The 13,961-nt window shown below is 48.3% G+C and overlaps 1 protein-coding gene across 1 annotated transcript; it reads left to right on the forward strand.

The window, feature by feature from the left end:
• The first annotated feature begins 7,714 nt into the window (after positions 1–7,714).
• NANOS2 (nanos C2HC-type zinc finger 2) lies at positions 7,715–8,122 on the forward strand. Its single transcript, XM_036743020.1, has one exon. It carries the CDS (start codon positions 7,715–7,717, stop codon positions 8,120–8,122), a length of 408 nt encoding a protein of 135 aa, XP_036598915.1.
• Positions 8,123–13,961: the final 5,839 nt, after the last annotated feature.

The raw sequence follows: 13,961 nt of genomic DNA on the forward strand, positions 1-13,961 counted from the left end.
TTTCCCCCATGTCCCTTAGTCTCTGCTCTTTCCCTCAATATCCCTCTTCTTTCCCCCTCACAGTCCCCTCCCCATCCCTCAGTGTTCCTCTCTCTGTCTCTCTCCTCTGTGTTCCCTCTTTCTGTCCCTGTGTCCTCTTCTCTCTGCACATAGTCTTCCTCCCCAGTGCCAATCTCCCTCTGCTCTGTCCCCCAGTGTCCCCTTTCTCTTTCCTTCATTCCCTCTCCTTTTTGTTCCTCGGTCTTCCACATTTCTCAGAGTCTCTGTTGCGGTGTAAGTCTACATGTGTGTCTCTAGCTCTCCCATACATAGTTATTTTCCTTTTTTAGGGACCATGACAGGGATTTTGATACTCCCCACTACCTAGGCCTCGAAGCCATAAATCTAGCCTCTCTCCCCTCTCCTTTCCCCCACAACCATTTCTTGGTTTCTCCTTATGACCTCACAGTCATTACATGACAACATAAAGTGGGGAGGCCTCCTGCCTGGGTGGGGCATCCTGGGAGGGGTCCAGACCTGGGGAGGATAATCAGTGACCCCCCCCTTACCCCTAGTCCAAGGCTGGTGAGGCTCAAGGGGGGTGGAAGGGAATACAGGGCATAGGTTAAGGGGGTGAGGGCCAGAGGCTGGGCCAGTCCTTTGCAGCCTTACCAGCAATTTTTGTCCCTCCCCAGCTCGCATGGCTGCCCGAGGGACTCAATCCCTGTCTCTAGAGAGGAGAAACTGTGCACTGGTGAGGCTGCTCCCCAGCCCCTTGTCCTCTCCCCCTCCCCCCATTCACATTTTGACCCAAGAGGGGACTCCAGCCCTGGGGAGGGAAAGAAAGAGGGGAGTGGGAGTGGGGTACAGGGTCTCAGACAAACAGGTATTTAGGAGGGGTAAGGGACCCAAACCCTCGAGCCTCCCAGTTGTTCTCTCCACAGATGGAGAAGATCAAGTGTCTACAGGCAGCCAATGCTAACCTGAAAAAACTGGTGGGTTCATGGGCCTGGCCCTGGGGGATAGAGGGAGGGGTGGGGGAGGGGGAAAGATCCAGGTACTATAGCAGGAGTTTCCCCAGAGAGACTATCACCATTGATCCAGTGATCTGGAAGCTAGACCCTGGCTCCTGGTCACTCTACACACTCCCATCATTGACATCCTACTGGGTCCCCTGAATCAGAGGATCTCAACACCCTTCTTCCTATATGGAAAGGGACTGGGTATAAGGGGTTGGAGATTCAGGTCAAGATTAGGACTAAATGTTAGGGGTCTAAATTAGCATTTGAAGTTGGAAATCTGAGGGAAGATTGGGCAGACTTGATCAGCAGGTTGGAAATCCAGACTTATTGGGGTTAGAGGTTAGGCTCAAGTCTAGAGGTATCTGATGGTCTGCTTGACGTTTGGGAATCTGGCTGAAGTTAGAGTTAGTGGGAAGATTAGACTTAGGGTCAGGTTTATAGGGTCTGGGCTAGAGTCTAGGTATACAGGGCTGGGTCTAAGATTGGGGCAGAAATAGGAGGGAAAGAGTCTCAGAAATTACCCCTCTTTCTTAGATATGGTTAGGGCTTAGCTTTGTTGATATGGTCTTGGGTGGTCTAGAGATGTTAGGGTTAGAGCTGGAACCAGGGTGGGCATCAGTTTCCTAGCCTGGCTAAATGAGCCTTTAAACTCTATTGGGATCACAGTCATATTAAGGTTTTCATTGAGTTTAATTAATAGCAGGTTAACTGAAGTTAGGGGTTAGAGTGGAGAGTGAATCCAGTGCAGGTCACCTAAGGTGACCACTGAACAGAGATGGGGTGTTAGTCCTTAAGAAAGGATGAAAACAAGATCTCATCATCCCTCTCTCTTATCCCTCCCTGTCCTGGATCCATCAAACCTCCCAGAATGAGAAGTTACAGGAGGAGAATGATGGTGAGCTAACCTGCCTCTCCTCTGAGACCCTAGTCTTGCCCCAACCCCCCTTTTTTTTAAACCACTCGTGCTTGGAGAAGTTCCAAGTTAGTCACCTCCCACCCCCAGAACACTTAGCAGCTAGTCAACAGACCTCATCTCTAGCCTCTAACTCCATGTGACCGCGGACTAATAATCTTTTTTCTTACTTAAATTTTCCGTTCCCCTGAAGCACTGAATGTCAAGGCCTCTCTGGTTCTGACATTCAGGGTTCTATGATACTCCAAAGTCACTCCCAGCTCTGACATTCATCCTGTTTTATATTCAAAGACTTTGGTTCTAGGGTTTTAAGATTCACTCCTTAAGAGTCTAGGATTTTTATGCAGTTAAAGTACAGTAGAGTGGGGGAGGGGTTGCAGGGGCTGGGGTGGAGTGGCAGTAGGTAGCTACGCAGGTTCCACCTCTAATAAGATTCTCTTCTCATCTACCCCTGCACCCAATCTCAGTCCTGAGATCCACTGAAGAGGTACTGCTCAGGTGAGCAACCCACAAATACAAGCACAAACCTAGCCCCAAGCGCTCCAAGGGAGAAGACTTTGGATAGAGAATAGGGGAGGGGGATGGCTGGGCAAAGGGGAAGGGATGGAGAAGAAGGCCTCCATTCCCTCCGATTCCCAAGGGCCTGCTTCTTTGGGGCGTGAGGAGTTTTGGAGCGGGGCGGGAGGCGAGGAGTATCCAACTTGGATTGGGACAGAAGGAGGAAGTCCTCGAGGCCTGCCCTTCCCTACCACATCCCGAAGGCAGAGCAGAAACCCCCCGGGGGGGATTCAGAGGAGGAAGAGCCCGAGGGGAGGGGGCGGCTGGCCAGCAGAGGAAGATGCTGAATTGGAGGGAGACGAGGAGAAAAGGTTCGGGGGCTGGGCAGGAGCAGGAGGGTGTGTCTGAGGCCTCCGGCCCCTCTGCCACCTGCTCCCACAGGGACAATGACAAGATAAAAAAGAAAATACTGAAGCTTAAGGAACGCCACGAATCTCTGGTGAGGAAGGAGGAGGGAGAGGGACCAAGCAGAGGAGGGGCCTGGCAGGGAGGGGGAGTGCTATGCAAATGAGGAAGGCGGGATCCAGGGCCAGTGGGAGTGACCTGATGCAGAAGGGTGGGGCGTAGGGAGACTCCAAGTGACAAGTAGGGTGGACCCGGAGGGGAGCTTTGCGGAGAGTTGTCAAATGGGAACTTGGAGGCAAGAAGGCCACGGGAGGATGGGGGAGAGGTGGGCTAAGCCTCCGTTTCTCCCTCTGTCCGCAGCAAGACGATATCTACACGCTGGAGGAACGTCTGTGTGAGTGTGTGTGTGGTTGGTAGGGAGGGATGTGGGGGCAGGATGTTTAGGGGGTGTCTCCGCCCCCCCGTAACTCCACCTTTCCCTCCCTCCCCCAACAAAAGGTTCTTGCACCTGCCCTGAGAACCGATCGAACCACGAACACAAAGAGAGCAAAAGGTGTGGCCGCTGGCCCCGGTCTTCAAGGAAAGGAGAGAGGGCAGGCGGCTGGCGGGGTTATGGGGCGGGCGGTGGGGAGGAGCCTCGGCGGGACAAAAGGCGGGAGCCTCAGTGTGACATCTCTCCCCCTCCCCTTTTCCTCTCTCCCACCGGGGGCTCCCACTTCAGGGCTGCGAACGCAGGGCGGCGGCTCCCGTGAGTCCCCGAGGCCGGATGCACCTCCCCGTCCCCCCACGGAAACAAACCCCCTCTGGGGTTCAATAAACTTCTCTCCGGGGCTGGGACCCGCTGTGATTCCCAAATGTTTGCTTACTAGGGCGTGAAAAGTTTTCGAGTGGGGAGGGGTGCGGGACAAGGGGTGCGAGAGGCATCTCGCGGGTTGGGACCTAAAGGGGGAAGACCTCATGAGACACAAGTTCCGAGATGAGGAGGCGGGGTCCAGGAGAGGAGGGGCTATTCTGAGGGCGTAGCCTAGAGAAGAGGGAAGCCCGGGATTGGAGGAGTAATAGCAGGGGCGTGGTCCATTAAGAAGAGACTTGGTTCTCCCAACCTGCGTTCAAGGAGAAAGGATGGGCTGGGGGCTCGAACTGGAGAAGCTGGGTTCCTTAGGTGCACTGGAGCGGGGCCCAGATTGACTGAGTCAGGAGCCAAGAACTGGGGGAGGGGACCGGGAAGGAGGCGGGGGTCCGGCTTTGGGGCAGGAGACGAGAGCTGTAACTGTTACCAGGGCCTGGGACAGGAAGATCCCAAATGTAGCTAGCAGGCCTACCACCTCACCTCCACCCCCAACCCAATTACAAGAAACATCCACTAGCCTCAATCTCGCCAGCTCCCGGCACAGAGCACTCAGCAGAGAAACCAGAGAAACCAGCCAGTGTTACTGCACTCTCTTCCCTTCCTCCGGTTCTATCCTTTCGTCTCCTATCTCCATCCTTCACTGTCCTTCATCCCTGCCGTTCAGTTAGGAGTTCTGAACCTGTCTCCCTGTGTAACCTTGGGTCAATCTCTTTCCCTCTCTGGGCTTTAGTTTCCCCCTCTATCAAGGGGAGGGGGGCTCCTGCCTCACCTCCCTTAGAGGCATCATGAGACTAGATGACAGGTGTGCGTATGGTGCGTGGGTGGGCGTGGGGAGGAATACTGGACTTCCGCTGTCCAAACAGAACGTTTTTGTCGAGGGTAGGGGTAAAGTGAGGCGGGGAATGAGGGCAGGAAGTGATCCCAGGAGCTAGTTGTGGATCTTTGGCCTGAAGTCGAAGTTTCTCAGGTTCAGATACCATGAGATTCAGTGTTATGGGGCTTAGGTCAGAGAATGAAGTGTGGATGTCAGAGTCCAACTCACCCCTTGATTTTATGGATGGCCAAACTGAAATCCAGAGTGGGGTGCCTGGGGGAAGAAGGGGAGGGATGCCAGGGTCAGGTGGTTTAAGAAGAGGGGAGTCCCCTTGAAAACTCGTGCAAGTGCATAGAGCTAGCCCTGGTTTTGTCTCCCTCAGCGTCAACCCTTCCAGAGAAAATTTTTGCCATAAATTCTCTCACTTCTTTCTCTGCCCCTCTGCCTGTGTGTGTGGTGGTTTTCCCCCCTTTTTTCCTCTTTGTCCTTATTTCAGGATCATAGGAATTAGACCATCAGATCGTCCAATTCCTCTAAGACTCTATTTATGTCTCTATATCTATCCCTATGTCTATTTTTCCATCTTCTTCCATTAATCTAAACCTCTCATCCAGTTCAATCCAATCATCATGAATTAAGTTTAAGGCAATGGGGAGAGAGCAAAAAGAAGTAGTTCTCCCGGTGCAAGTAGCTTACATTTTTTTCCCGGTATCCACTGTTACCTGCCTTTCTCTCCATCTGTCTCTTCCCATCAGCTTCTTTCCATCTCTGACCTTATTTCTCTTCTTTAGCTCTGTATTTTTCTCTCCATCTCTATCTCTTTCTCTGTAACCCATCTTTCAAACTACCATTACCTCTGGTGTAAGGGTTTGCAGAGCCCTTTTCAGGGCTGCTCACCCACCTTTGGTGTGCACCTGTCACCCAACTCTCACCTGTGGCTCCAAGAAGCTGTAGCATGTGCAGCGACCACCCCCATAAAATTGTTTCAACAGATGAGCCAAACCAGGTTGAGGGTAACCTAGAGATCTCAAACCCGTCGGTAGGTTAGGGAATGTCTTCTCCAAGCATGTGAAGACTTCCCCTAGCAGAAAAGGTGTATGAAAACAATTTGTTCCAACAACCACGAAGGTGGCTGACCCAGGTGCTTAGAGCTTGGTCAGGCATTAAAGACACCAAGGTCACCCACTGCATCCCAGGCCCTCTTAACTTTTGCCCTGCCACTAGACTTTGATGACTCAGGAAGAGAGAGTGAGGCTGACGACTTTGTGCAGCTCTGTCTCACTTAAATCCAATTCACGCACGAGTCGACATCACCTCATGATGTCACTGGTCTGCTTCTAAAATGAAAGACAAACATCTTTCAGACTGCTGTGTCTCTTTTCTCCCCCTCTCTAAGACCATAGGTTTAGAGCTAGAAAGAACCTTAGAGACCATCTCAACCAAATTCTTCATTTTACAAAAAAGCCTGGAGAAGTGGTTTGTCTTTCTTCGGTCTTTTTATCTCTGAATATCTATCACTTTTCATCCCTTGCTTTGTCTCCATGTCTTTTCTTTTTTCTTACTCCATCTCTGTCTTCATTTTTCTCTGAATTTCTCACCTTCTACACTTTGGTCCTTTTGTAACATAAGCCTAAAGCTAAGTTAGGTTTTCCTGTCTCTTTCTGTGTTGGCTTGATCTTGTCTCTCTTTCTCTTCATCTCTGTGCCTATCTTTCAGTTCTGACCTCAGTTTCTTCTCCAGACTTTTTTCCTCCGGCTTGTTCTCTTTCCTTCCTCCCTGTTTGCTCTTGGGGCAGAGATGGGGGCTGTTTACCCCTTTCTTTATCCCCATTGCTAAGCTCAGTGCTTCAAAAATGCTTGTGAACTGGCTGACGGACTTTTCCTCCAGATGCAACCCATAGTTGGATCATTGAATAGAGCTCCGTATTGTCTGTAATGGGACTTGAAGCATCAGAACCAGGGCACCTGGAGCCCGGGACTGAACCCCATTGTGGACTGAGCCCAGTATTTCTGTCTTTGAGCACACTATGCCAATAGCAATTCCATCTCCTGGGCTCACCAGCTTGCCCAAGCAGAGATTAACTGACCTAGGGCTGTCCAGCCAGTGGTATAGAGAAGGACTTGGAGCTGGGGGTTGGGGGGCAGCCTGTTTCATGCCTGACACCAAAGAAGACTGAAACTGACATAGATGGGAAGAACTCAAAAGGGAGGGGGAAACCCGGGGAGGCACCCCCAACTCTGCTATTACTGCTTTTGATTGGCTCAGCTTTAGGGTTAGCTTAAGAGGGAGTCAGGTTCAAGTAAACAAAGTTCGTAAATTTCTCATCAGTTTCATCTCCTTGTTTTCTTCTCCAAAGGTGTGTTTATGTGGGGAGCAAAGGGGATAAGGAGGGGGACTCCCCAGGCTCATCCTGCCTCAGTTCTTCCCTAGTAGGAAAGGGGGAGGGGAAGACAGTGAAACCTCCCACACATGTACACATACTTTTTTTCTAAGTCTTGTCATGACTTCCCACCCACCTATAATGAAAGGAAATCCCAGAATCATAGACAAAAAGATTGTAGAATCAGACCATTGACTTGGGACAGAACAGCAGGAGAACCCATCACACAACATAAATAGAAGAATCATTGCTGTGTGGCTTTGGGACAGACTTTGTCCCTCTCTGGGCCTGTTTTCTTATAAAATGAGTGGGAGTAGAAGATATCCACTGGTTTCACCTTTCCAAGGTTCCATGGGCTTGTCCCACCCAGTAAGAGCACTGGCTACTCCTCCTGTGGCCCTAGACAAACCCTTTCCCTGCTCTGGAACTCAGTCCCCTCCAACTCAGGCATTCTGTGTTATGAGGACCCTTATGATATTGGCATTCCAAAAGACTATGAGTTTAGTACAACCCTCTGATGTCACAGGAAAGAAATCCCAAGCCCAGAGAGGGCAAGTGATTTGCTCAAGGTCACACTGCAAACTGGTTTTGTACTAGGAACTGAAACTCAGGCTCTCTCTACTGCACCAGGTTTCCCCCCTGCTGGGTCCCAGTGGGGGGTAGGTGTGGGGGCAGAGGAAGAGAGTGGGCCCTTTAAATTGAAAGCTCCACCTTTGCCTTCAGAGGTCTCCAGCCACCCTATAAAAGGCACCCCCCTACCCTGCTCCCAGTTCCACATTGCTCCAGGCAGTGAGGACCCTCTAGCCCCCAGCCCTCCACCCCCTCAACAGTCTGCTAGCCACACCAGGAACCCATGCAGCTGCCGGCCCCTTTCGATATGTGGAAAGACTATTTGAATCTGAACAAGATCCTATGGGAGGTGATCTCGGGCCGAGGGGGTTCTGGGGCTGGGGAGAAGTCCAGCCAGGAGACCGAGGCTGGGCAGGTGAGGCAGGCAGCAGCTGGAGGGCCAGGGGCCCCTACACCCCTCTGCAACTTCTGCAAACACAACGGGGAGTCCCGAAACGTGTACACCTCACACCTGCTGAAGACTCCAGAGGGTGTGGTCGTCTGTCCCATCCTTCGCCATTACGTCTGCCCACTGTGTGGAGCCACAGGGGGCCTGGCCCACACCCTCAAGTACTGCCCCCTCAATGGTGGCCAGCAGTCCCTGTACAGACGGAGTGGACGAAACTCAGCCGGGAGAAAGGTCAAGAGGTGAGGGAGGATCTGGGCCTCTTCTTCCGGACCCCTCCAGGACTTCCCTGGGCCTCACCCCATCCCGGGGATTTCTCTCTCCCTGGGGCTTACCCCACTCCTAGTTCTCCCAAGTTCAGGGAATTCTTAGCCTCTAAGACCTCCCTACTCAAGTTGACCTTATCCCAGGGATTTCCTAGCCCCTGGCCATCCCTAATTCCCCAGGGGCTGGTCCCCTCTTCTCTCTCCAAGACCTTCCCTAGACTCATCCTAGCCCGGGGAGTTCCAAGTCCCTGAAACCCTGCCCTCATTCCCAGTTGAATCCGCCCTGGAGAATCTTCAATCCTGGGATTCCCCCATTCCTGGATCACTCTGGCCCAGCCTCCCCCCCATCACACTTAGCTAATCTCACTCCCAGGATTTCTCAGCTTCTGGAATCCTCCACTCCCACCTTGTCTCAGCCCTGGGAAACCCTCACCCCTGGATCTCCCCAACCCTTTCCCCCTGCCCATGCCAACTCCCAACTTCCTGGGACATTGGGGAGTTCCCGAGGAGCCACAGACTGCCAAATGTGGAGCACCCATGAGACCAAGACTGTACCAGCTTCTGTCTCTGCCTCCCTACACAGCTCTGCATCCAACCTTTCCTTTGGCTACTGTCTCAGCCTTGAAGGTGGAACTCCTCTGAAGACCTTGGTACTCCAGGACTCAGCCATGTGTCCTTGAAGATTACCAGAGGTGCCTCTCATGCTGGGGCCCTCACATAACACCTTTGAGTCCCAGGGGGTGACAAGCTCCTGGAGATGATGTTGGGGTGGGTTCTATGAATCCCTGTGTGTGCTCACTGCTGGCCTTCCCCCAGCTCACATTGGTCCAGCTCCAGAAGAATAGCTTGGTGTGGGACGGGGACTGGGGATTAGGGGGAAGAGACAGACTTTCTTACATTGTTCTAATGCACCTGTTTTCAGTATACAATTGTTGGCTTCTGCAGCCCTACCTGCTCCGCCTTCTGGGCTCCAGACCACCAAGTGGGCAGTTCTGTCCCCGCAACCCGGAAAAGACTCTCTCATTGCCGAAATAGCCTCATGGCTGGAAGGGAGGGTGGGCTAGCTCTCTACAATTTTCTGAAGCCTGCAAGGAAGAAGACCTGATTGGTGTAACTGGGGTGGGAATGAGGGGGGCTGCTGAGTATTAGAAGTTCTTCAATCTTGTTTTTTAGGGGATGGGGGGAGGAAGCTAAAATCAGCAGATTTCATGTTGTTGGCTTTTGTTCAGAGCTAGAATAAAGGACTAGAATTTCTTGAATTTACTTTCTTCTCATGTTTTTTTGAGGGACTGAGGAGAAAATAAAACTATCTTCCCCTAGAACTGGGATCACCCCAAGTCACCCCATCTGTTCTCCCTCCTCAACAGCTTTTGCCTCCATCCTCACCCAAATCCTAGTCTCCTCATCTTGGATCTCTATTTGTCCACACTCAGCATAGGCTCCCAAGCCCCAGACTTGTTTCTCTGCAACCCAGCTTGGACCCCATCTCTCCCTCCCTGGCTCCCTGAATCTCAGAGTTGAAAGGCCCTTGTAGTAACTGGCTCATGTATCCCAGGTAAAGAATTCCCACTAAAACACATCAGATGGTCACTAAGCTTTTGCTTGAGGATTCAGGAAGATGCTGCCCATTTAGCTCTGGTAAAATATGAACTTTGGGAGGTATTTATGGCCATCAAACCAAAATTTGCCTCTCTGCCAAGTCCAGCTGTTATTCCTGGTTTTCTGCCCCCCAAGTGCCATAGATGTAGATATAGGTTATAGGAACTCACCATGTTTAACCCAAACAAAAGATAATTTAGGGGGGATGTGACAGCTTTGAGAGATTTGACAAATTCACCCAGTCCTAGGCTGGGGCGGGGCTGGGGGGGGAGGGGTGGGGTGGCGGAGAGACCAGGAGCTAAATTCTGAACAGCGCGAAGAGGCAGATTAAGGCTTGATGGAAGGAGAAGCTTCCTAACAAGGAAAGCTGTCTCCAAGTGGATTGGTTTGCCCCAAGGAGCAGTGAGTTCGTCTTTCTTGGGGAGGCTTTGAGCAGAGTCTAAAGGAGGCTTTCTTGGTTAGGTTATAGTACAGTTCTTCCAGGGGAAAAGTTCTCCAACTTTTTGGCCTTGGGACCCCTTTAGACTCTTAACAATTATTGAGGATCCCCAGCAAAAAGCCTTTGATTACAAGGGTTATATCTATACGTGGTGACTGTATTACAAACCAAGGCGTCTTAGTATTATTGTGAAAATAGTTTTGACCTCATCGGCTCCTTAAAAGAGTCCCTGCAGAACTCCAGTACTCCCCAGACCACGCTCTGAGAACCACTGCTTTTGGGCATTGCCTGGATTAGATGGCTGCTCAGGTGCCTTCCAGTTCCATGTTTCTGTGATTTTCAGGCTAGTTAGACCCTTTTCCACATGACAGTCCTTCAGATACTTCAAAAACAATTCTCATGTCCACTGGGCTTCTCTCCTCCAGAGCCCTAGCATTCCACTGACATGCTTAGCCAACCTTATTCCATTGGCTTGCCTAAAGACAGGTATACTGGCTCACTGACCACATAGACTCACAGATCTGACATTTGGAAAGGATCCAAGGACATCTGACCAATCCCATAACTGAACAAGACCCTCTGCTAATAGTCATGGTTGACATTTAAGGTTTATAAAGCACTTTCCATATGTAATTTTCATTTGAGGTTCACAATAGCCCTGTGAAGTAGGTGCTGTTTTATGTTCATTTTACAGAGGAGAAAACTGAGGCAGGCAGTCAACAAGCATCTGTTTTTTAAATATATTTTTATTCATTTCATTAAATATTTCCCAATTACATTAAAATTTGTTTTAACATTCATTTTTTTGAAATTTGAGTTCAAAATTCTTTCCTTCCCTCTCAGCCTTCCTCCACCCATTGAGAAAACAATCAATATGATATCGATTTTACAGGGTGTTCCTAAAGTCTGGAAACATAGGCAAAAATGCATATTTTCAAGAAATGAAACAAATAAAATTTTCAACAACATTTTATTTAATTGGAATGTTAACAATTAACATCTTCAATATGATTTCCATCATTTGTGATGCAAAGGTTGATGCACTTTGCAAGATTCACATGAACTCTATGCAATAACTCCACATTGCTGTCAGTTTTCCTATGTGTCCTGACTTTAGGGATACCCTGTATATGTGAAGTCATCAAAACATATTTCCATATTAGCCACATTGCAACAGAAAACACTCACCCCCCAAAAACCAAGAAAAACAATGAGAAAGTCAAAAAGCATTTATTAAGACCTATTATGTGCCAGGCACTGGGCTAAGCACCGAGGATACAAAAAAGGGGGCCCAAAAAAGTTCTGTTCTCAAGGACCTCACAGTCTAATGGTGGAGGTGACATGAAAACTACTAGGTATAAATTGGAAATAATCAAAGAGGGAAGGCATTGTCATTATGGGAGAATGGGTAAGAAGGTGGGATTTTAGCTGAGACCTGCAGGAAGCCGAAAAGTGGAGATGAGGAGGGAGGGAGTTTCAGGGATAGGGGGGCAGCCAGGGAAAATGCACCCTGGGTATGTCATATTCAAGAGGTATATGGAGGCCAATGTCATTGTATCTCAGAGTGGGGGGGAGACCAGAAAGGTGAAGGAAGGTAGGTTTTGAAAGACAAACAGAGGATAGACAGACGGACAGCAGAAAGAGAGAGAGAGATAGAGAGAGGGATAGAGGATAGTAGAGGGTGGATGGGTGGATGGATGGATGGATGGATGGATGCATACAGCATTTTAAAGTGCTTACTATGTATCAAGCTCTGATGATACAAATGCACAAAAACAAGATAATCCCTGTCCTCAAAGAGCTTAGATTCTAATGGGGAAAGACACATAAAGAGAAGCTGGAAAGTGGAAAGGAGAAAAGGGTACCTGGGAGGGTTGTCAAGTGAGTATGGCCGGGGAACCCTCATGAAATAGTAGACTGTCCTGTGATCCAGTAAAACATGTGCTAGGGTAAAGGTCTGCTATCTGTTTGCTGAGGCACCCTCTTTTTTTAATCTCTTATCTTGCTTCTAACCATAGCATTCAGACTTCTGAGAGAGGAAAGAGGAGAGCAGCCTGTATGACAAGGAGAGGCAGGTAGATTGCCTGACCATAGCTTCCATACTGGGAGGAGGGACAGTGATCTGGTGGAAGCGGAGAAATGAGATCTGGTCTAACACTCCCAGTGAGCCTGGAAGCCCCTATTTCTCCCCTGCTTTGCTTTTTGTTGTTTGTTATCCTAAGACAAATGGCCGTCCACCTATTCTTTTTCCATGAACCGCAGGAATGCGCAGTCAGGAATACTCTAGGCTGCACTCAAAGTTCTGGGAGGAAAATGGGGTGAGGATTAGAAAAATGTTTGAAAGCAAACACAATGTCCCAAAAATATTAGTGCATTTTTAAGCTTTAGTAACTTCAGAGATATAAAGCTACAAATATACAAAGAATGACTTTTATAGGTTAATTATGTAACTTTTAAAAATATTTCTAGATATATTTTTAAAAGTTAACATAATCCTTATCTTGTGCTATACATCCCTCTAGTCAAATTTTAAACTTTGTAAAAAAAAAAACTTTCAACTTCCTAGAGTGACTGAGAGGATTGCATTTGGAATCCTAGCCTTAAGATCAACCATAGGATGAGGTTTTGCCACACACATGACAGTTTTGATGTGACCCCATGAGAAGAAGTCCAATGGAGATAGATCAATTATCTGAGGTAGCCAAGCAAGAGGACTTTCTTGACCAATTCATTTGTTTGAAAAAGTGTCATTCAGAAAATGAAATTTAAATTTTAAATATATTATTCAAAATTCACAAAATTAAAGAGGTCTAAAACAAATATAAAAAATTAAACCTTCAAATAATGTTTCTGTAAGTTTGTTGCATTTATATTTTTGACACTATTAAAGCTCAAAATTGCACTAAGATTATTGGAACATTTTGTATCTCCATAAAATAGCAGTTGGTCTAATTTCCCTTTTATTTTAATCTTTGTACAATAAACTATGTGGTGGCAGCATGCTAAGTCTTTGAATCTATGAATACAGTGCGAAGTCGCCTGAGACAGGGGAAGTTACTATGGAATGGGGGCTCTAAGCTATCAATAAATAAGCATTTACTAAGTATCAGTAGATACAACAAATTTAATTATTTTAAGCAATATTCCATTGTGTCCCCTAGATGAAACTTGAACCAAGAAATAAAGGAGTTTATTGAAACTGCTGTGAAATCATGGCTATGCAGAGGGACTCACAGCAGCCAGCTGGAATGCTAGCAAGAGCATTGCTAATGATTTAAAACTGTTAAATTTTCAGTGTGAGCATGTATACCTTAGAAATTGGAAAACACCACAAGTCAGAGCTTGATTTATGGTTGTGTTGGTTGTCTAGACTTAAGAAAGTGATGATGAAAATGTTAATAATATTGCTTAAACTTAAAAGTTTGTTGTACTCTTTTTTTTTTTCCCCAGAGAGTCTGTGGTTAAGCATTTACCAGCACACATTTGGTTGGAGGGAGCAGTATAGGAAATTGCAGTCTGGCCCACTTTTGGCCAGAAAGGATACTACTACAGTCTCTTAGGAAATAGGTATCTAAACAGAGACCATCTAAGATGATGGCAGAGGAGGAAGCAGCATAGCTAAACTGCTCTCTTCCCCCAGCTAATCCAACAAAGACCTACAAAACATGTTATACTGAGTCTTGATCTGGAAATCCCGGGAAAAATTACATGGAACCATTTTTCCAGCGTAGGTTATCATAGGGAGATAAAAAGAAGTCTGTAGCACTGGGAAGAGGGTCTA

This window comes from Trichosurus vulpecula, chromosome 2 (genome assembly GCF_011100635.1).
Source record: "Trichosurus vulpecula isolate mTriVul1 chromosome 2, mTriVul1.pri, whole genome shotgun sequence".
In the NCBI taxonomy this organism is placed as follows: Eukaryota; Metazoa; Chordata; class Mammalia; order Diprotodontia; family Phalangeridae; genus Trichosurus; species Trichosurus vulpecula.

Excerpts from the sequence above, each read along its gene's own strand:
- NANOS2 (XM_036743020.1), top strand. The coding sequence starts at position 7,715 with ATGCAGCTGCCGGCCCCTTTCGATATGTGGAAAGACTATTTGAATCTG.